The sequence below is a fragment of the Drosophila tropicalis genome, unplaced genomic scaffold, assembly GCF_018151085.1.
Source record: "Drosophila tropicalis isolate 14030-0801.00 unplaced genomic scaffold, ASM1815108v1 contig_443, whole genome shotgun sequence".
Classification (NCBI taxonomy): domain Eukaryota; kingdom Metazoa; phylum Arthropoda; class Insecta; order Diptera; family Drosophilidae; genus Drosophila; species Drosophila tropicalis.
The window spans coordinates 1,995,507-2,018,599 of NW_027172907.1; the positions used below are offsets into that span (position 1 = coordinate 1,995,507).

At 38.3% G+C, this 23,093-nt stretch overlaps 4 protein-coding genes across 4 annotated transcripts; 1 reads left to right on the forward strand and 3 right to left on the reverse strand.

Moving 5' to 3' along the window:
- The first annotated feature begins 540 nt into the window (after positions 1–540).
- Positions 541–7,645, forward strand: wit (wishful thinking). Its single transcript, XM_068286667.1, has 5 exons — positions 541–835; positions 4,321–4,557; positions 4,622–4,888; positions 4,959–5,516; positions 5,593–7,645. The coding sequence occupies exons 2-5, from the start codon at positions 4,491–4,493 to the stop codon at positions 7,473–7,475; spliced, it is 2,775 nt and encodes a 924-aa protein (XP_068142768.1). The 5' UTR covers positions 541–835; positions 4,321–4,490; the 3' UTR covers positions 7,476–7,645.
- Positions 7,646–8,407: 762 nt separating this feature from the next.
- dib (Cytochrome P450 302a1, mitochondrial) lies at positions 8,408–10,478 on the reverse strand. Its single transcript, XM_068286668.1, is given in 5 exon segments — positions 8,408–8,870; positions 8,954–9,151; positions 9,227–9,828; positions 9,886–10,017; positions 10,020–10,478. Coding segments are annotated over 5 exon segments (1,476 nt in total). The 5' UTR covers positions 10,444–10,478; the 3' UTR covers positions 8,408–8,750.
- A 218-nt stretch (positions 10,479–10,696) lies between these two features.
- Ugt305A1 (UDP-glycosyltransferase family 305 member A1) lies at positions 10,697–12,849 on the reverse strand. The gene is made up of 4 exons (XM_068286669.1): positions 12,007–12,849; positions 11,535–11,938; positions 11,362–11,474; positions 10,697–11,310 (listed from the first exon to the last, which is right to left on the reverse strand). The coding sequence occupies exons 1-4, from the start codon at positions 12,234–12,236 to the stop codon at positions 10,792–10,794; spliced, it is 1,266 nt and encodes a 421-aa protein (XP_068142770.1). The 5' UTR covers positions 12,237–12,849; the 3' UTR covers positions 10,697–10,791.
- A 1,243-nt stretch (positions 12,850–14,092) lies between these two features.
- Positions 14,093–22,635, reverse strand: LOC137574014 (uncharacterized). The gene is made up of 4 exons (XM_068286120.1): positions 22,624–22,635; positions 16,840–16,996; positions 16,159–16,280; positions 14,093–16,096 (listed from the first exon to the last, which is right to left on the reverse strand). Exons 1-4 carry the CDS (start codon positions 22,633–22,635, stop codon positions 14,999–15,001), a joined length of 1,389 nt encoding a protein of 462 aa, XP_068142221.1. The 3' UTR covers positions 14,093–14,998.
- Between the last annotated feature and the right edge of the window lie 458 nt (positions 22,636–23,093).

Here is a 23,093-nt window from a genome sequence, read left to right on the forward strand (position 1 = left end):
TCATCAATTTCATTATTTGTTTCTTCATATTTGTCAGAGCCTTTAATTAAAGATAAGTACTTTACAGGTACTTTAAAATTAACACAACATTTGCCATGACGGCGTAATCCATATCTGTAAAATTAAAAGGAATCTATTAAATATACACTAAATAGCCAATCATTTCAAAAACAAACCTTATACGTAAAATTGCGTTTAAACCTTTAACATTTAATTGATTTCGCAATTTACTTTTTAACGATGTTAACTTGGCTAAATACGCGCTCAACAGCAGCATTGTTTCTGCCAGCATCCTTATAATTAAGGACCTCGCCCCAAAACTGGGAAGTATTTTCCTTTTCCTCCAAATTTATGAAATGAATTCTTGCAAATTGAGCAACAATTTAAGTAATTTAATTAATTAAAATTTTGAAATAAGCTAGATTTCAGGCTATAAGCATTTTCAGAAATTTTCAAGCAATTGAGGTTTGAAATGTGCTAAAATGGCAACACTGCGGCTCGGGCCAATTCGGCCTTGTGGTTGTTGTTGCATTTGAGAGAAACTTAATTTAAGAGAGAGCGCGAATTGAAGAGAGTCGTGCGAACACAGACAAAAAATAAATAAATAAATAAAGCAACAAATAAATTTAATAGCAAATGCGTCTGGCGCCGGGCAACAAAACAATAACAATAAATTTATGGCGATTGTGCAGTTATTTTGTTGTTTTTTTTCTTGTGCACAGCAAAAGTGGGCGAAAAACCACAACTATAACAACAAATTCGCTATAATTGTGGAACCAGCCAACCTACATTCTACAATTAACAATAGTTAGTCCGATTAAAAACGGAGAATAAAGTAAGTTCAAAATCGGAGGCCCCATCGACTTGTGCAAAGTTTTTTCGTAAAGTAAAATACAAGAAGCTTTGGGAAAAATCAATTTTTTGTTACATACCCTAAAGCTTTAATGGGGTATGAGAGGTTACTAATATTTGTCTACTATAAATTACAACCAAGGAATGTCTTATCTGTGAATGGAACTTTTCCAGTGTTAACATACAGTTTTAGATTAATAAATTTTTAAAATGACTAAATATCGGTTCTCGCTTATTCTATGTATACAATATGTGGAAAATATGAGTGTTTAACATGTGAATAAGTGAAATGGCTTACAGGGTATCTAAAAATCATTACTTTGACTCAAGAAAAACAACTCTCAGTCCGTCCGACAGTCGGTTTGCGCACGCATACTCAGGCCAGACAAGACTCAAGCACACCCATCCACCCCTTGACAATGGCAAATAGAGAGACCCCCAGACCAAGTCAACAACAAGCCCTAGACTCCAGACTCATTCACATTTAAACACTTGCATACATACATACATACATTGTCGTCGACGTCGATGACGTTGTTGTTGTTATTGTTATCGTTGTTGTCGTCGTCGACGTCGCCTGCTTGCACTTTTGTGTTTTGCATTGATTTTCTACGTCCCTTTGCAATCGTGCCCCATCCGAATCTTGTCGCAATTGTGGAAGATGAGCCAAAAAAAGTAACATGCACACACACACACACAGAGTGCAACACCATTTGGAGTGGGTAAGAATGCACAAACAGCATGCAAAAAGTTAATCAGTCCCCAACAACAAAAAAACGATATGCCAAAAAAAAACAAATAAAAATGGTATGGAAAATTAAAAGTTAGTAATGACGAGATATTTATACTCTAACCGCAGCGCAGATAAATAAAAGGTGAACATAAAAATCATTAAATAGTTGACCCATGGACTGATTCCCAAAATTTCGACTTATTTTTGACTTTTGTCATCTCTTCGTTACCTTCAAAAAGTAAGTCCTTGAAGAGATCATGCGATTTCGTTAAATCGTCATAAATTTATAAAAATACAATTTTTAATAGATTTTTGAAATCCCATAAAGTCCTAAACCTAAGACTAACAATAAGATATTAACTTATCAGGACCACCATAATTTGTACGTATACGTAATATTTTTATTTACTTGCAAGCCACTAAATATATAAGATGTTCTTAATGTAAAACATATATAAACATTTTATATGCATTTCTTTCTGCAATTTTACATCGCTTGCAATGTGGCAAATTTAAATTGTGTTTACTAGGCATTACCTCTATGACCTAGTTATAGGCATTTTGTTTTAGGTGCATAAAATATTGCACATACCGCATAAATGGAAAAGTGTATTAAAAAGTGTTTGCAATTAACTGGCGCCGTGGGCTGTCCCTCTCTCCCTCACCAGCCGCTTGAGGCTTCCTCTCCCCCACACTCCCTCTCTCTTTCTTTTTCTCTGCTTGGGGCTAGCGCCAGTAGAACCTGTTTTGGCGCGACAGTTGCCAGTTTGCCTGTGCCTGTGGCTCTCTCTCTCGCACTCATGCAGCATGCGCATGTGCCAGGAGAAATAATTCTGCGGCCGGACGATCTCAGTCTCGGTTCAATTTGGTGGTTGCTGATGATATACATATATCCTCTCAGACCGTTCGGTGTTCTTCGGTCCGGTCGCCACCAGTTCCTCTCCTCGGGGCGCTAGTGGCCAAATCAGAAAGCAGAAAAATAAATCCCAAATATGTACAAAGAATTCATTACTACCAAAAAAGAAAGAAGTAATTTACGGAGCTCTTTCCATCTTTACCAATTTACGAACAATTTTGTCTAATATACACCTGTCCTGGTATTGTCAATTCATTTGCTAAATGCAAATGCGTTGACTTCTGCATACCATGCACCTATTTATTCGTTTCCAAAAAAGGATTAAACAAGCCAAAGCATTATTTTCATTCTTGATTGTGTGTTAAAGCTTTAGAATCACTTTTACTCGTAAAGCTTTCGTTTTCATTCTTTAATCAGTCAAAGAAAATAACAAACTTGAATGAATCAAAGGCAAAATACGAGAGAGAAATCAAAGTCAATATGTTGGATTTCATATACTCATTCGTTGGGCTACAATAATAGACAATTCTGATACCCTAGCTATTATGGTTTAGTCGGGTTTAGGACCAAAAACGATATCGCAGTTATGTGTATAAATTTCACGTTTCTGAATGAAAGAATGAAAGGAACTTATGCTTTAATTGCAAGAACTTATCTTTGCTTAGTTTGTTAACTAATTTCTCTAGTTGATTATCCTGTTAAAAATGTTTTCTGCCTTGTCACATGCAATTAACCCACATGTTGTCAAGCAATATACACACATATACATACATACATATACGCACATACATACAAGTATATAGTTTTAACAGATAAGGCCAGAGTTGATTTTACCAGCCACATAATTAATGCCTGCAAAAAAAAAAAAAAAACATGTACCTATATAGTATAATTTCTAATCAGTTTCTTCGTCGCCACTCTTAAATAAAGGTGTGTGTGTGTATGAGGGAGTAAGGTATGTGGGGAATCAGTTGGCTTTGGCGCCTACTTGGGCTTGGGTATATTATGGGATTCCAAAGTGCAATGCAACGTAACGCCCCTTCACACAAATGTATGCCTATGTATGTATGTATGTTTACAGAAGTGGGTGAAAAGGCTTGCGGATTATGATAATGACGATGAACATGATGATGATGATGATGATGATGATCATAGCCAAGCCAGTTGATTGACTATTTAGGTCTGGGCTTGATAAAGTGCAAATTTGTTGCCTTTTGCTTATGGAATACAAAAACAGTTACATTAAGAGTGAAATATGAATAGGCGAGGAGTAAGACGATGGAGGAATGGAATGGGGAATAAATGTGAGAATGTGAGGAGGACAGACTGAAATGGGAGACCCATGTTTAGAAAGGGAAGCAAGCAGAGGGAGATAGAGTGTGCCAGACATTTGTCGCTGTCAATTGATAAGTTTTTGTTTTTTTTTTTTGCCATTCCAACAATTCCTATAGAATAATAAAGTAAATAAAAAAGGTTCAGACTAAATGGAATTAAGCTATTTCCAGAAATATGTAGATACACACACACACACTCATGATATGTACATATATACATACATACATGTATTTAATTACTCATCTTGAACTTAGTAAACAAGACATCAAGGATTTCCTTAAAGTAAGGTTACAATAAATTTATACAAAATTTTCGACATTCACATAACGAAAAATACAAAAAATATACATATAAGCATAAGTAGGCGGCTCCAGGATATACATACTTATCTAACTAGATTAATTATCAATTATATTTTTTAAGAAATAAGCAATTAATTTTACTGGGTATACTATAGTCGTTTCCATATAGATTCGATTTGTTTTCTTTTTGTATATGTATGTGTATACACATAATGCTAATTCTTTTTATTATTATTATTCAGCTGATTTTGTCGTGTTTTGTCGTCGTCCCCGTCGTCATTTGCTTACCGCACAAAATGTCATGTCATAAATAAGAAGCAAAGGAGTTGAGGTGATAAATACAAATTGGTAGCGAAAAAGTCAACAAAACTTAACGAAATCGAATCGAAATTATCAAAAGAGATTTGCAACAATGAATGAACGAATATGGAGCTATTGGCTAAGTATGGCCCTAATAATACTGGCTCTAGCCAAGGCTTGTAAGTGCATTAAAACACAAAAAAATAAATTGAAAATCTAAATTGAATCTATTCTTCGTTGCAGCACCTGTTACACCGTCAAAGCGTCAACATAGTTGCATTAGCTTTATGGAAAGAGATGTTCATGATGAAGACAATGATCTGGAGAATAATAGCGAGGGCGATATGTACAGCAGTGGGGAGCAGCAACAACAGCAGCCGCAACTGGAACAACAGATTAAATCAGGCCCATTGGCAAATGAGTCACATCAAAGAATCTGTTCCGATGGCTATACATTCTGTTTCACTCTATGGAATCAAACGTCCAATGGATCCGTAATGATAAAACAAGGTAAGATCTTGGAGTCATAAATTGTTAACGTCGATAGCGTTGATATCAATCATAACACGCAATCATGTAGGCTGCTGGAAGGATCGGAATGCCCAATGTAGTCAATCGGAATGCACTAGTGCAGCTCCCACTTCGCGGGATAGTACTTTATACTATTGTTGCTGTTCGGGGGATCTGTGCAATGCCAAAGTGGCTGTAGTTGAACCAGCTCCACTCGAGTTGGCCAACAATTTGCGGATAGAGGCCACAAAGCGAGCGGCTGCCAAGCAACATCAATCGTTTTGGGCCAGCACACTGTTGGGTTGTCTGGTTGGTTTGACAGCTCTAACCATTGGCATACTTTTGGCTGTACAATATTGCCGTGTGGCCAAAGAGAAACCAGAACCAGAAGAGTCACCATTGGCTCCATCGGGACCCGGATACAGTTCAAATCTACGCAACGTGGACAATATGAATCTGATTGGTATGCTTGGCAGTGGTAAATATGGTACAGTGATGAAGGGTCTACTCCATGATCAGGAAGTGGCTGTGAAAATCTATCCAGAGGCTCATCATCAGTATTACATCAATGAGCGTAACATTTATGCTCTACCCCTAATGGATTGTCCGGCTCTGTTGAGTTATTTTGGTAGGCAAATGAGATGAATTATTCATAAATGAATTAAAGACATTCATTCGGGAACTCTCTCTCTTCTCATGTTTAGGCTATGATGAACGCTGCACCATGGATGGGCGCATGGAGTACCAGTTGGTCTTATCCTTGGCTCCATTGGGTTGCCTGCAGGATTGGCTAATAGCCAATACCACGGACTTTGCACAATGCTGTGGCATGTTGCGGTCCATAACCCGTGGCATTTCTCATTTACATACGGAATTGCGTCTCGGAGATCAGCATAAGCCTTGTGTGGCCCATCGTGATTTAAATTCACGAAATATTCTAGTCCAAGCAGATCTCAGCTGTTGCATAGCAGATTTTGGTTTCGCTTTAAAAGTATTTGGCTCCAAGTATGAATATAAAGGAGAGGTGGCAATGGCCGAAACGAAAAGCATCAACGAGGTGGGCACATTGCGTTACATGGCCCCCGAGTTGCTGGAAGGAGCCGTAAATCTCAGGGATTGTGAGACGTCGCTTAAGCAAATGGATGTCTACGCTTTGGGCTTGGTTCTATGGGAAGTATCGATGCGTTGTGCGGACTTCTATGCCCCAGGGCAAATGATACCGCCCTACAAGGCGCCATATGAGCAGGAGGTTGGCTCGCATCCTTCATTCGATCACATGCAGACTCTGGTTGTGCGTCACAAAGCTCGTCCGCTCTTCCCCGCTGGTTGGGGAGGCGGAGCTGCGGCTAAATTGGTGCGGGATACCTGCGAAGATTGCTGGGATCATGATGCAGATGCCCGCCTGACATCGCTGTGTGCCGAAGAGCGTATGCAAGAGATGTCCAGTTTGAGGCCACGTTTACAGGCTCAACCCTCGAGCCCATTACTAAATACCAATAACCTGGCCACACTCTCGACAGATGATCAGAATCATTGTTCCAGCCTAATCACAGCAGCTGCAGTACATCATCATCAGAATCAGGCGCAAATCAATTCGGATACAGCTGTGGGTCTGCTACAACCGCCTCCGAATCAACAATTGCCCACGGAGAAGAATCTGATGAGCCTCAGCTACACACAACAGCAATTGCAGCCGTATCAGGGTCGAAACCCTTGCCAGGAGAGAAATCTGGCTCCCCTGCCTTTGCGTACGGCACCCGTTTTAGTTGAACGCAGCAAGAAGCATAGTTTCCAAAATACAAATGAGGAGAATAGCCTCTCCTGCCTAGAGCATGATGTCAGTGTGGAGGAACTCATAGCCAACCATCAACATCTGCAGCAGCGCCATCACAACCAGCACAATCACCAGCCACACCAGTCACAAAAGATATATAACCCCAACTCGTCGAGTTTGGGTCAGGGCTTCCCCAAACAACAGAACACCGATCACAAACTAAAGGGTTGGCATGGAGTGCGAGCTCTAATCCACAAGAAGCTGTTCCGCAAAGAGCATGCTGAGGAATTGTGCCGCCAACTGCAGTTGGGCGAAGAGAAATCCAATCTGAAGGCGAGACCCAATAACCTACAATTGGATAGATCAGATCAGATCGGTCCGCCGCCCATACAGCTGCGCAGTGCCGAGCAAAGAAGCGGCACCCCAGCCCACATAGTGCCCCGATCTCTGTCAAGTAGCTTGATCAAGCATACAAATAACAATTCCATACAAAGTCACGGCCATGGCAATGAGCTGCAGACTCTAACCCGTTCGAAGACACGTCGTCCTGGACACTTGCGCACAAATTCCTTAATGATGGTAACCCCATCGACGGCCATAACAGAGCAGCAAATGCGGCGCCAGCACAGTTTGGAGGTCTTCCGCGAAGTCTTCAGTGGACGGGGGAGTAGCGAACGCTTGCGTGATCCCAGCGAGCGGGTTAAGACGCCTGGTGATGTCCCACCATCGGTGCGAAAGGCCAGAGCCTGTAAAACATTGAGCCTTTATGATGATCGCATGATGGACTCCTCATCTCTACTCAATATACTCTAGCATGAAGAGGTTCTGCTGTTGGAGCTCTAAATCAATGACAACAGCAGAACTTGAAACCTCATTTAGCATCAAGCTCCATAGCCTCATCTCATCTCATTTCATTTCATTTCAACATGAAACATATTCAACGATAGCCATACGAATAGTTGGTAGGACCAGAAAGATACCCAGACATGCAACATGATTGCTTCCTACTTAATTACAACAAAACAACAAAAACAAAAAACAATGAAAAACAAAATGTATATTCATATGTATTTTTTCACCAATCATTATCCTAGCGTTTAGTGCGGCAAACAACCAAAGTCCTTATAGGTTAAAATCAGATTAGAATGCATATATCTATACTACACATATATATATATATATATATAAATATAGGTACTGATATATAGGCACATATATATATATATATATTTTCGACTGGACAAAAGAGAAAAGCATAACAGGTAGTAGAGTTTATAGTCTTATATATACTTATGTAATAATTAGGAGATGGTTTTCAATCGAAATGAGCTTACACTCAAAATGGGAAGGCTTTTCGTAGGACCATAAAACACCCACACACACACAATATCCACACCAACAAGTGCATACCCACAAATACACATATAATTCTCTATATTATCAAAATCAAAAACAAAAATATATATCTAAATATATATTTAGTCATCACGAATTGCATATACAATATTATATATTCACTGAAAATAAAACTCGACTTTTCAAGTATTATACCCGAACAATCACACCAACACACGCACACCCACACCCACTCCGACTCCCAAAAACAATACAGGCTAAAACAATTTGATAAAACTGAAAAAAGAATAAAAAAGAAAACGAAACGAAAAAAGAATAAAGAATTTATCATTATTTTCGGCTATATACATATATTTATATATCGATCGATTTAACAACAACTAGCCAGAATATAAAATATGATTATTTATTCCATAAAGAATTTCTTCCCCATGCATATGCCTTTTTTTTAAATTGTAGAAATCGAAAAAGAGAAAGACAGAGATCAAGGATTTCGTGTTTTTATCCATTTTAGTAAGTAGGATGAATAATCACAAACTCACACATTCTCTCTCTCTCACACACACACACACACACAATGAATCAAGTCTAGTAATATAATTTACACTGAATTATAAATAAATATATATATAGGTATATGTACTATATAGTGTGAGAAATGTTTTTGCAAATTGTTGTCAAAAAAAAAAAAAAAAAAGGAATTTCAATTTGGTTATTTGAATTGTAAAACGATCAAAATCGCGATCGCAACTCAATCAATACTGGAGCATTGGGCTTATTGATCAGCAACGTGATGACGTCCAATTCGGCATCTGTTTGACCACGCCAGATGAGTTCATAGTTGCGCAAAAGCTACAAAAAGAGAGATAAGAAACGAAAAGCAATTTGTATCCAGTTTGAATAACAAATCTGAATAAATCTTTGATTTTGCCTACCCGCAAGAGCAAAACGTGCATATTCTGTTCGGCAAGACGACGAGCTATACAGGCACGCATCCCATGACCAAAGGGCAGAACCAAATACGGATTCAGGGCATTACGTTGTTGAAGCCAACGATCAGGCTGAAAGCTCAGAGGATCATCAAAATGCTGGGCTAGACGACAAGCAACCATATTCTGGGTAACCACAGTAGTCTACATAAGAGGAAAATATGTATGTATATAAAGAGATAAGTAACATACTCTCTCTCTATGTCTGTCTTTACTTACCCCCTTGGGGACGAAATAACCACTAAGTACAGTGTCCTGATTAAGTATGCGCCCAAAACCTATGGAAATTGGATTCAAGCGTAACGATTCCTTTAGAACTGCCCTCGTATAGGTTATATCAGTGCGCAAATTGTCAGCACAGAGAGGTTCTTTGGGATCGGGTAACACCCTAAGTGCCTCCTCGTACAGCCTCTGTTGAACATCCGGATTTCGGGCCACATGGTAGAGCAGAAATGCCGAAGCATATGAGGTTGTGTCTATGCCAGCTAGCAATAGATCTGCTGCTGTTCCCACCACATCATAGCGGTCCAAGTGACGATTATCTATATAAGCGCTAATTAATGAAGCACTCTTGGTGGTAGTTTGCATATTTTGCTCGACCAGCTCCAAGGCGGCACTCTCCATATACAATTGGGCTTGGCTTAATTTCCGAAAGCTTGGAGTTTCGATAAAGCGCCAAAGTTGCAGACCCTGATCGGTGGGCAGGATGCAACTGTTTGTCGTCTCGGCAGCGTGCATGAGTCGAGTGGACCGTGACTTTGGATGCTGCTCTGCAGGGGAAAAGGAATCCAAACGTACCCCGAACGTAAGGAGGCAGGTCACTAAATTATATAGAAAAGATTAACAACCATTTCGCTCCATCAACTCTAAACACTCACATTCCAAATTCAAGCGTGTTAACTTGGGCAGCAAATCAGCGGCTGGTATTACTTGGCCTTGCTTTGATTTTCGTAGAAATTGCAAAAACTCTTGAGTCACTCCGTCCACTTGGGGTACGAAATTGCGAACACTTTTGGTGCACTTAGTTCCTTTTGCAGTTGGGAACGCAAGCGATACCAATCCGGACCATTGGTGGGCAGCAATCCAGTGGTTTTATAGACATAAGGACGTTGTTTGCGATACTGGGCCAAGGCCAGGTGGCTGCGTCTCTGTGGACAGTCGCGTTCATTGAGTAGAGTGGCTATATCCTTGGGATCATAGAGCCAAACAATATCCTGACCGGGCACCATAGTTTCTCGAACTATTGAACCATACTTGTCGTATTTATCCTGGCCAGCTTTGTGCAATTGGAGCCAGGAGTAGCTGCCAATGCCAGGCATATAATTGTAAAGATTACCCAGTCCAAAGGGACCGCGTGGTCCAGGCATGGCCTCGAATGGCTTGGCAAATGTACATTGCCGCGAAGTGCAGTTAATCTTAAGCAATTTGGTTAACATTATTTTTAGGTCTCGTCTGTTCGCGGCGGATTCTCAAAAAATACTGAAACATCGGCGGGAAATTTTTGTTTTATTGCTGGTCTAGGCATTTCTTTCACTTGTCGCAAAAGGCAATAAAACGAAACGCGACTTCGGTTTACCTGGTAGCGGTAGAGTCTGGACTACCTGAGAAACGAACGCCTCTTAATACCAAGATTAAGCGACAGAGAGAGAGAGGGGCGATTGATCCGTTTATTGAAAAAATGTGGCATACTTTTTGGCAGTTCTAGTATTATTTATTAGCAGTCTTAAACGTAATACAATGTGTGTATAATATTTTTGATAAAACTAAAATACATTTTGGATTGCTTATTCATCCTTAGATTTGAGACTTTCCTTCGAGTCAGCCGCTCCAATGCTTGTTTCCCCGGCCTCCCCCTGTTTGACTGTGTTAGTTTTTGGCTTCTTCTTGTCCTTAATTAGTTTCTTCTGTTTTTCACTTAATTTCTTTGGCAGCTTCTCCAATTTATAGACCTCATAGACTTGATAGATCAGGAACATCAAATTGAGCACAAAAGTGATGAGAAGAAAGAATGGCAAGGTCAAGACATCCAATGAATGATTGACAAAATAATTTTGCCCAAATGTATCCGGTTGGGCAAGATATTTATACATATGCGGTTCGGATATCAACTGCTCTGCATGCCAAATGGCCAACTCAACTGGACTCTGTGGGCGATTGCGAAACTTAATTTGGGATTGATACAATGCATCTGTGTAGGTGGCATCATTTAGAACACTCTTCAAGGGCTTGACAAATGAGTCTAATGTAAATTCGCTGGGGTTTAGTACCACACCCAAGGCGCGTTCTCTAATCCGTTGGGCATTCTGGAAGGAGAACGTTTTAGACAATAATCTTATTAGTAATAATCATCTTACATTGAATTCTTCCAAAATCAAAGGCAACACAATCAATGGAACTGCATAATAGATGGCATCTTGGAGACTGAAACTATCACCATGATTCAGAAAAGCCTTAATTTGAAACTGGGCTGTAATAAAAAAAAGGAAATATAAGATTGAAATGACTTTTCAATAAGGCTTCAACTTACCCAATATATTGTGCTGATTAATATTATCACACATTAACAAATTGGGAAGCTTTTCAGGCAACTGTGCCAAATTATGGGCATTCCATATGAAACCGCAATCGGGATAGGACTTAATCATCTGAATTACAGCATCGGGCCCTAAGCCATTCATTAAATCGATATAGCGTAGATTTATATAGATAATGCAGTCAAGATATTGTTCCATAAATTCTTCAATGTACTCCGGCATGGCCTCAGTAGTGGATGATATATGCAGACCACCCACTTCAATGATATTGGGTGGCAGATTTTGGACATAATCCAAAACAGGATGAGTATTGAGCAACATTAATTGAACTGAAGGGGTTTCATAGGGTTTCTGAAGGGCATTGTTCAACACCGGAACCACCACGGACCAACGAATGCTGCGAATTGACATATGTACATAATTTCAGATAAACACAATTTGGAAAGATTCAAATTTCAAACTTACAATGATTCACCCAAATACATGACATGATTTAAGATGCGATGCCAATAGTTCATTTTCTTTGGCAATTCGGTTAGATAGTGTGGCACCCGGGCTGGATTTATTGTATCCTCAGCCCTAACCATGGCCATTAGATCTGTGGTCAATTTGCCGCCACTAACACCCATGATGGGGGGCCACTTGATTGATTGGCAATAACCCCAAAAGGCAATCCATTGAGAAAGTCGCATCATAGATGATCAAATCGTATTCTTTTTTGAAAATATCATCCAATTTTTTTTTCATTTTGCTCATGGCTTCTGTTTCAATCAAGCCGCGGCAAGTGCCCAATAATGCCTCATACCATACCAAAAGCTGTTTAACACTCCAATGCTCATTGTAATAACGTGTCTCCTTGACCATAAAATGCTTCTGCACCACATCATACTCGTTTTCCAGATGAAGTCTCACAATATTCTTTTCCGGAACACCATCATCGTTGCCAGGATCGGTACTCAATAGAGTCAGCGAATGATTACGCTCTGCCAGGGCCGAGAACAGAGGGCGCAACCAGCTGGGATTATTGTGACGAGATGTTCCAACTAGGCACAATATATTGGCTTTTTTGGCACACTTTTCACAGCTGCCCACCACAAGGAGCAATAAAATGGCCACAAAACTCTTCATTGCACTCGCTCGCTGACCCACTGACTGAGTCACTTACCAAAGTTTCTCTTTTTTCCCCTTTTTTTGGTTTCGATTAGATAAGTTTTCTTTTTTTTTTTTTGGTTTTTATATATTTATATATAAATTTATTTGTTTTCGAATTTGGTTTTACGCTGGGAAAATGTGTGTGTATGCTTTAGACACTTATCAGCAACTGACTGAGCGATAATCATGAAACCGATGGGAACAGTTGACACCAAACAGCTGATTCTGATAGCAAAGCCTACTGAGGGAATACCGAATACTACTTTCAGAGAGTGAGAGAGTATTAAATCAGATGTAAAATATAATCAGAGTAGGCCTTATTATTTCAATCTTCTCATTCTAAGACCTATTCGGCCCATAAGTGTTTGGTAATTGGTACAAGTATAAAAGGGATATCCAGAAGTCCAAATAAGAAAGAAAACAAACACTACCTTTCTAAACCTTCTTTATTGGCCAAAGACTCATTGGTGATTAGGTTCATGGGTTCGTATTTGACCAAAGACCAAAAGACTTAAACTGGTTCAGGATTCAATTAAATTTAAGGAGTTCTCTAAAAAAAAGTATCAAATTGAATACTTTAGGAAGAGGCAGCTGGTTTCCTCCCTGCCCATATCTGGCTACGTACAACCTTGAAGACCCAAGCAATAGTTTATCTTCATAGTCAATACCTAATTATATTCTATATACATATAGAGCGCATATTTTCGCAGTCGAATTTCAGTGTAAGCTAGAACTACCCAATGAGTTTGGTCCTTTGGTTTTTTTTTTTTAATTTTAATTTATTTATTAACATTAAAATATGTTTATTTTGATTGTCTTTTACGAAACGTTTGCTTATATAGCATCTAGGAATAACGAATTGCTTTACTTATGAATCTTCATGGTCCAAAAGAAGTCATATCCTGACCATTCTATTTGCACGGATAATATTCCTGAATATGTTTTTCTTTATTCTCTTCTAAATAGTTGGAGAGATCGATTGGGATTCAATAGGTAATTTTATGTTGATATTATTAGACTACTGTCCTGGGAGTAATTACCACAGACACCATGTAAGTCGCTATAATGATAATAAAGTCCAAACGTTTCAAATTAAATGAAAATATGCCCTCCTTTAGCAGAGTTGGCCAAGATTAAGTACCCAATTTGCTTTGGTTCACTTTGAGTCGCTGCTGGTCAGATGTTTTTCTCAGGACATTTGGCTTAAGTTTTCATACCATCCTGGGCAACTTGTATATCCTTTGTTGATCTAGTTAAGGCCATTCGCGGGATGGCTTAGAATGAAGAATTTCAGGAGAATCCCATTGAGCCCTTGTAGCCGATCGGTTGATGTATGGAATGCGAGAATCTTAGCCCATACATGCGGAATCAAGGGCAAAGAAGATCAGAATAGATGTAATTATTTATTGTCTTTTATGAATTTTTATTAACTTAAAAATTTTAATTTTTTACAATTAACTGTTGGGATTCTAACAATTTCTTGGCAACGGGTGCTCATTTGTTGGTATAACAAATTAGCAGCTATTGGCTAAGAAATTGTCAAACGTTTTTAGTTTATATTGAGTTTTACATATATTTTTATAAGTACATATGTATGTATGTGCATGTGTGTGTGTGTGTGTGTGGATGTGTGGAATGTGTTTGCTTGTTTGTTAATATGGCAAGATTAATACATGAAACGATCTCTCACTTAAATAGTAAATTCTATTAATTCTAGGCGCTAATTGCACAATTGGATTATACACAGATATATGTATGTATGTATGTATGATATATAAATTAAATTACATATGTATGTATATATAAGTATTAAATTAATTAACACAGATATTCGTTTTGTTTGTGTATGCAAATGGTTCGAATCTGACATAGAGTTCAAAGTATATAGATGGGGAAAAGAAATCAGTTTAAAGCTTGGTTATGTACAGGTTAAAGTTAACGTTCAAGAATACTCTCAAAGATCCGCCCTCACAACAACAACAAAAACACAAACAAAAAAAAAAAAAAAAATACAAAAAATACATATTGGAAATCAACGTTGCTTATGCTACATCAAATCTTTGATCTTCGTGAGGTTGATTCTCGGGGCTTTGTCAAGGAGTAGCCAATGGAACCTTTGACTGGACTATCCTTCTTTGTTTATACTTCTCAGTTACGGTTTCATCTTCAATTTGAGGTTTTTCCCGGTTAGTTTTGGTGCATTGGAACAGCTGGAGGCAGTATGTGTGTGTGTGTGTGGGTGTATACGATTGATTGGTTAATTGAAACGATCATTCTATCGATCGGTATTAGCTATTCATTTCGTTTATTCGTTAACCAACTGAGCTGGTCCCGGCTCATCATAGGGAGCTCCATTGGCTCCCACAAATTGATTGTTATTCCTGTGCACAAATCCACGTCCTGGCGAGGCATTGTAATAGACCACACGGCGTATACCAAATGGATCAACATAACCGAAACTGCCAGCTCTCTTCTCGCCAATTTGCTGTTCCTCGTGATATTGCTTGGGCAGGACATAGCGGAAACCATTCCGATTAACACTCACACCATCATATTCGGCTGCCGAGTCCAAGTGATTGGAATGCACTGGCCGCAATCGCTGACGATAGGCACGATCGGGCAACGGTGGCAAGAGGGCCGGAGCAGTATCTAGCGAATTAACCTCCAGGGGTGAGTAACCATCAGCAACACTTACAGTTGGCGGCGTCACATACTGATAACCAGTGTCCACATGGAGCGGGAATTGTGGTGGTGGGGCGGCAAATGGTTTTGGAGTAGAGTAAGCAAAGGCTTCCTGAGACGCTATTGGGGAAGGAGTACTGGCCACTATGGCAATGGCCGATGGACGCGGACGCGGACGCAGGCGACGTCGATGTGAACTAAAGGCGGGTGGCAGCATATCCAATGATGGAGTATACAGCGAAGCAGGCCGTGGAGTTGTCGTCGTGGAACTTATGACCGATCCAAATTGACCATGGCCAAAGGCACGATCGGCCTCTTCATCGTACACATTGATGGCATTTGGCAGCTCATCCAAAGGCTCCGAATTGGGCTGTATGTGCACCACTGGCGACACCGAAAGCAACTGGTCCCTGGCTCTGGGCAACTCATCGGGATAATGATCGAAGCCTAATTGGGTTTGGGGCTCAATTTGGGCTGCCTGCTCGGGTGGCAAATAGTTCAACTTTCCCACACCCGATGCCAATATGGCCGATTGTTCGTACTCCAAAGGAATAGCAACTGCTGGAGCAGGTGTGGTTGTTGTTGTTGTTGTCGAAGCATATACATAGCCTGCCTTCTGATAGCCAGAACCCGAGGAGGAAGCTATGCTATTACCACCAGCATTGCCATCAACCAAAACTCCCGATTGAGCTGGAGCTGCCTTGGTAGACTTAATGGCATCCTGCAAAAGGAGTAAATCTCGTTTACGATTCAACCATTCAATCACTTCAAACCAGAAATTACCTCTATGCCTCGTCCTTGGCCCACGAAAATGGTTTTCGATTTTAGTATACGATAGCCTTGCTTATCAGCTATGTAGTCCTTTTGTCTAAGGAAACCAGCTGCATCGATCCAAGCTTCCGTCCCTAAAAAGAGTAAAATATGAAGTTCTTTGCTTTAGCTAAGTAAAGAAGAGCGAGAAAAAGTGGAAGTTCCCGACGCTCCAACTCTTCTCATTCGAAATCTCTTTACATACTCTCACTGCCACTTAATAAATAAGTAAGAGAGAGAGAGAGAGAGAGAGAAAGATAGCTGTAACTACTTAATTCAAACTGTACAACCAGACAATTTCTTAGCTTTTTGGATGCAGACAAAGGAAGCATTGACTGCATAATTTCTGTTACTAACCATCTTTATCAAAACTTGATTATGAAATTTCTATTCGTTAGTCAAGCCAAAAAATTGCAAAAGAGTTCGATTTGCTACTCCAAACTGATCAATTTTACTACTAGATGGGAGTCGAGTCTTTTCTTCTGTGGGGATTACTGCTTTAGTAGGAATAAGCGATATATATTCGAATCTGAGGGCACAAATATTGATTCAGTTATTGTAGAGGAAATGGAATGGCTTTCATTTTTAGTTTAGTTTAGTTTATAGTGCAGATTTCAAGATTTCGCTTCCTGCCTTTTTATACCCTCCACTTACCAATTACTGTGCCATCCTGCAAACGTTTCTCTTTACGAAACTGTCCATTGTCCGTTTGGAAGCGGAAATATCTTTCGGGTCCCTCATCCGTTTGAATGTGATACTGGCTCTGGCTGGCATTGCCCCACGAGACCAAAGTCAGAGACAAAAGTGTCAGCTGCAAAGAAAAATCAAAAGTTGAAGTTGAAATGGCTCCAGTTGTTGTGTTTTTTGTTTTGATTGACAATAGAGAGGGGGGGAGTAGAGGGCATATACATACATATATATGTATCTAGTATAGTAAGTTCGTAGCGTTGGTGGGTTCGATAACACATAAACAAATTGGATTGACAAATGTGCCAGCATCCGTTTTAGGATGCCAGAAATTGCTTATAGCATCTGGCCCAATCTGTTTGCAAGTTTTGCCAAACATGTCATTTTGCTTTTGCTTTTGCTTCAGAGTCAAGGTAACAACTGGCCAACAGGTAACCAACCGGTCATGATGGAGGCATTGAGGTGCAGTGCAGGCAATGGAGGAGTGTCAAGATGCAACCGCAATTTCAATTGCGCAACATGTGGCAAACGGAAATGCTTTGCTATTATGTGAAAGTGTTTCTGGCCACAAGCAACCGGTTCATGGCGAACACTGCGTATGCTTGATGCCTCACTATTTTGTTTATGGTATTAACAAGGTTGAGTTCAATTGTTTCCATACAAAATTCTTTTGCCACTTTATTCTAAGTGCCTTGCATGTACATATGTCTAAAAAAAAAGTTTCCACCCGCACGTTTTCAGCATTTACGCCTCAATTATTTCAGCATGCCATCATTAAGAATATTGAAACATTGTCAGCGAAGGGGGAGGAGGTGGAGGTGGAGGAAGACAAGGCGAGGCGGGGCGAGGCGAGTCTGTGGTGGTTTAGGAAGACGAATCTCAGTCTCACAGTCAGTCAGCCGCCTGGCAGCCAGTGGGCGATACCTTTAAATTAAGCTAATTTCTGGCCTGGCCTGGCCTGACATTTTTATTATTATTTCGTGTGCCTGATTATTAGACAATTTACCTCATTGCAGTCTCATTTATTAAATTTATTAAGCTTTAATTAATTTCGGTTTAACATTTGGGAATTATTTTGTCTGTTTTGTATTCAGTTTTCAGATTTTTGGGGCGGCAAGGTCGTCGTCATCGTCATCGTCGTCATCAGAATAAGTCATTTATTAAATTAAAAGAATTTTGCCTTAAAGACAAATGAAACAAACAATAAAAAAAAACAAATTAGATTTAAGACTTTATTAATTAAGAGCATTTGATAAGCCTTTGTTTAACATTATCCTAAATAGATTTGTCTACTTGAAGTGCTCAAAATTCTATAGCTGTCTCTTCTTTAGTTATTACCCAAGTCATATTAACTAAATTAAATGACTTCTTACGAAATGTGGTACATCTAACTAAGCACTTTGGATAGTTAATTTAATCATATTTAACTTGGACTTGAACGGAACAACCATTACTATATAAATTGCCAGCCAGTTCGTGTCTTAAGTCTTTTGTTTTGGGTTTCTTACATGAACTACATTTTCCTCTATAATTTGAATAGTGGTTAAATTTTGTTGTTTCTTTTTAGTTACATTTTTTTTGTAGGTTTTCATGCTACGGTTTTGGCTTTTTGGCATATTTAAAGACGGAAGCAGCCAAGAAAATAATAATTAACATGCTGTGCGCTTAGTTGTGGGTGTGGACCCAACATGCAAAGCTCCGAAAAAAGTGAAGCGAAAAATCATATAAAAGTTTGAAAGTTCAGTGGGTGTGCGATTCATTAGCTCTTTGCCTTTGTCTTTGCATTTTAGAATGCCTTTACATTTCCTTCACATCATTTATCATAATATCATAAAAAAAAACAAAAAATGAAAGAATTGGTGAAAAAATACATACATACATACATACATACTTATGTATATAGTTGCTCTAATAAATTTATTTATAATTGAAGTGAGTTTTAATTAAACCAGCCAACGAGATCGAAGGTCAGCCAAGTCAGCGGGGGGGTCAGCTCGTTATAGAAGGACAGCTTAGAAAGAGATCTCGAAAAGCAATGAAATAAAATTGTCGAATCGAAATTTGAAATACTCTCTAAAATATAAAGAAAATTGTATAACCTTTGATGGAAAAACCCGATCAAAAGTATCTATAGAACGTTAAGTTATTTATCACTCCCAAATATACCCTCTCTAATATATACATTTTCAAGGGTATTGTGATTGCCTTTTGTTTGGTTGAAACATTTTTGCAATTGCTAAAGAATGTTTTGGGTTTGGAGTTCATTTTTTGTTTTGTTTTTCGGTTCAACTGGGTCTATTTTTTTTTTTTTTGGTTTTACTTCTTTTTCTTGCTGCTTGCTGCGTAAATTATAAGCCCGCAAAACAGTTGCGCAACTGGCAAAGGCTTTTTGTTGTTGTTGTTATTTTTGGAAGGAAGGAGGGGAAATTTTTGTTACCATTTCAACACAGTAACAGCAACAATAACAACAACGAGCAAACAAACAATAAAGTAAACAAAATTAAGCGGCTAAAAGAAAAACGTGATTTTCCACTTTTGATCGCGCCCCCAAAAAAGGAGTTTTGGGTCTTCTCACGTAACCAACAGGCAACATCAACATATGCTCCTAGCACTCCAGACCGCCGCCACCAACTCCAACCGGTTGAGTAACAGTACCCAGTACCAACCACAGTCCCAGCCCCAGCCCCAGCCCCAGTCTTAGCCACAGCCTCAACCATTGATGCCAATTTTGAACTAAAAAAAAATACAAAGAAGTAACATTTCTTGCAGATCTTTGCTCTCCGTGGCCAAAAGTGTTTTAACAGTTGTTGTTGTTGTTGTTGCTGTTATTGCTGGCTGGTTATCTGGTGTCTGGCCACTTTTACTCTCGTAACGGAAATGGCCATAATAATTTTGCGCACAATTTATTTTTATTGCGTTGGCAATTCGCATAAATTTCTATTAATTTGATTGATTATGACGCTAACACGCAAATATTTAAATTGATTTCGGGAATTATGATTCGTTTCTAATATATTTCTCTCCCTCTTGGTATTATTATTATTATTGTTATTTTCTAAACTTTTGCATGAGAAAGTGCCTCAGTTATTCTGATGCTGATGTAATCGAAATTTCTATAGCTTTGATTTGACACGTCTTAGTCAGTGTGAGCCATTAATCATTGTGAAGGAACTTATTGTTGTTTGGTTGTTGGGTTATGGGTTAACCATATGCCAAACAAAGCTGATCCCAAAATAAGAAGAAAGAAAGAATACAGCACCCAATGGAATTTATTTCACAAGAGTTGTTAATCAAATCAACAAAAAAGTTCTTTATATTATTATGCATTGAATTGGCCATAAACACCTCTCGCTCTCTCTCTCTCTCTCTGCTCTCTCTTATAACCAACTGATTCTGATGTCAAACGATTCGCTAAGTTGGCTAAGTTTGTTCTTACCATTATTACATAAGATTTTGTCATCATCATAGAAATGGAACATCAAAGTCATACGGTTATATCGAATCTCTGTGCTCAATCAAGCCAATAATAATTTCTAATTGCTCAAATTCCACAACACACAAAAGTGAAACCCAATACTAAAAACAAAAACAAAACACAAAAAAAAAAAAGAGTTCAATTTAATGAAACAATTCATTAGACACAATCAATTCCAAGAATGTGACAGCAGCAACAACCACAACAACAACCAAAATCTCGCTTGTTGCCTTATTGAATTACATTTTTTTTCCACAATTTATTCAACAACTTTTTCACACATTTTGCCATGTTTCATTTTGGCGGAATTTCCTCCCACACACACAGACACACACACACACACACAGGAAAAGTGAGCTACTGACAGATTGCTGTCAAATTTCGAGCAAAGCAGAAGAAAATAAAAAATAACTGCAAATCCGAAATAAGAAATAAAAAAAACAACCAAATCACAGTGGGAAGCATTTGAAACAAAATTTGATTTTTGGCAACGACTTTCAAAGTTTCCTAGCCCTTATCCTTTTTTCCACTTTCATTTCGAATTTCTTTAGATTTTTCTTTTCAAAGTTGCCATTCGTTTTCTGTATCTGTATATTTTTGATCATTTGGTTTGATTCGAAAACCAGTTAATTATTAGATATGTTAATATGTATTCCATATAAGGTGATACGAGACGCTCTTAACAATTTATTGAGCCAAAGCCAACAACCATCTAGGCCAATACATATATATGCCCATATTTCCCAACAATTACAGGGTATACAAATTGTATTAAATTTCGTTAGTTGTTGAACTTTTTTTGCAGTTACAAAAAACGAAAAAAAAAGTATTTTGAAGCGTTTGCCTTTTTTGGTCAACTTTTTTTTTTTTTTTTTTTTTTGGCTGAGGCATTTCCTGTTTGTCAGTGGCGTTTATTGACTCAGTGTAAGCAGTTATACAATTTGATAGAATCTAATAAATACCCACCTATGTATGTGTGTGTGTGTGCGACTTGTCTCGTTTGTCCACGTCTGATTGTGAGTTGGAGTCAGGTCGTTTTGACTGACGAACCACATTTGCATATTCAACGCCCCACAAAATGGGCGGATAACCCAGTTTCTAATTTGTTATTGCAATATGCCAGCTGCTGTTGCTTTTTGTTTGTTTGTTGCTACTTGAGCTACGCGTTGCTAATTTCTATAAATAAATATCTTATCCGGTGCAGTTGAGTGCACACTCTACAGCATGCAAATAGTTTTTGCTCACAAAATTGTATTGTAAAATTTGAAAAGGTTTTTCAACATTAATATCCAACTATTATAACATCAACTACTAATAATATTTTTAAGCTTTAACAAAAAGTTATCATTACTTAAAATTATGATACTTATTATACTGTTTTTATTAGTCCTAAAAGTGTTATTAGTAATAGATGTATACTTAATAATGCTGATCCCTCACATATCTCACACACATTGAGATACTTTTTTTTTGGAAACGATTCCCCATAGTAAATATAAATAGGCCTAATAGCAGTAGATGCTTTAGTTAGCAATGGCCAAAATGATTGACAACTAATCACGCATCTCTCTAAACAAAAAATATCAACCAACTATCGGAAGATGGTCAAAAGTAAATTCAACTCCCCAATTCTCATATTTTTTCAATCTTCTCTTAACTTAGAGTTCAACAACAATAAGTCCAGCACTTAATCTAAGTCCTAGAAATGTCTAACATATAATTGGATTTGGTCTTACATTTCTTTGATACCAGTTCGATTACTTATTCGCCAAAGGCATTTGGAATGCTGACTATCCATGATCATAAGATGTGTATATCTGATAATTCACAAAACTTCTACTTGTATATTGTTATTAGTATTTAAAGTATAGGCTATAGGATTGAAATTCGAACCCGGATAGACAAATCATTTAACAAGGACTGCTACTGTTAATATGTATCTTTTAAATATACATATTTTTTATTTGCAACCTATTCTAAATAGACAATGAGCAAATATTAGGAAGGGTTGCCATGACATGGAAGTGGAGGTCATGCCTCTTTCTTGGGTCTTCGCAGACGAACCACCATTCCGTTTCTGATCTAAATGGCAGTTTAAGCGGGTGGGCATCTTTATATCGAATACCGAATAAAACAATCTTTAGGTCCAATTGCTAAAATAGAAGATCCTTCAACTCAAACATATAGGATCTTTGTAAAACATAGAAATCTGGAAATGACCTACATAGAGTTTGAGATTCAAAGAAAAGCAGACGTCTTAAAACAATTTCACCCACTTGTTCTTCCATTTTGCTAATACATAAAATATGAACTTAAACTACAATGGTCTGAAAGCAATTAATCACTGGCAATTGGTAAATATAAATAAACCTACTAATTAATTACTTGTTACTTGAATCTAAACTAGGAAATTGAATATTTGTTATATGTGCCAATCTTTTAGGTTGTGAATCGCGCTCTAAGCTATTCGAAAGAGTATGAATATGGCAAGATGACAACTGCATAATATAATTAAGTAAATCTCTATTTTGTTGCCTTGCCATAGATCATTTAACAGAAAAACTGCATTCAAATAGATATGTATGTATGTATATAGTTTTGTCTTGCATTGCATCATTTTCTGTATTTAGTTTTTTTGTTGTCGTTGTTGTTGTTGTTGCTGCTTTTTGTTGGCCATATTTGTGCTGCGACAAAATGCGTAACACTGTTGGCATGCCAAAAAGGTGTGAAAATGTTTTGTCTACCA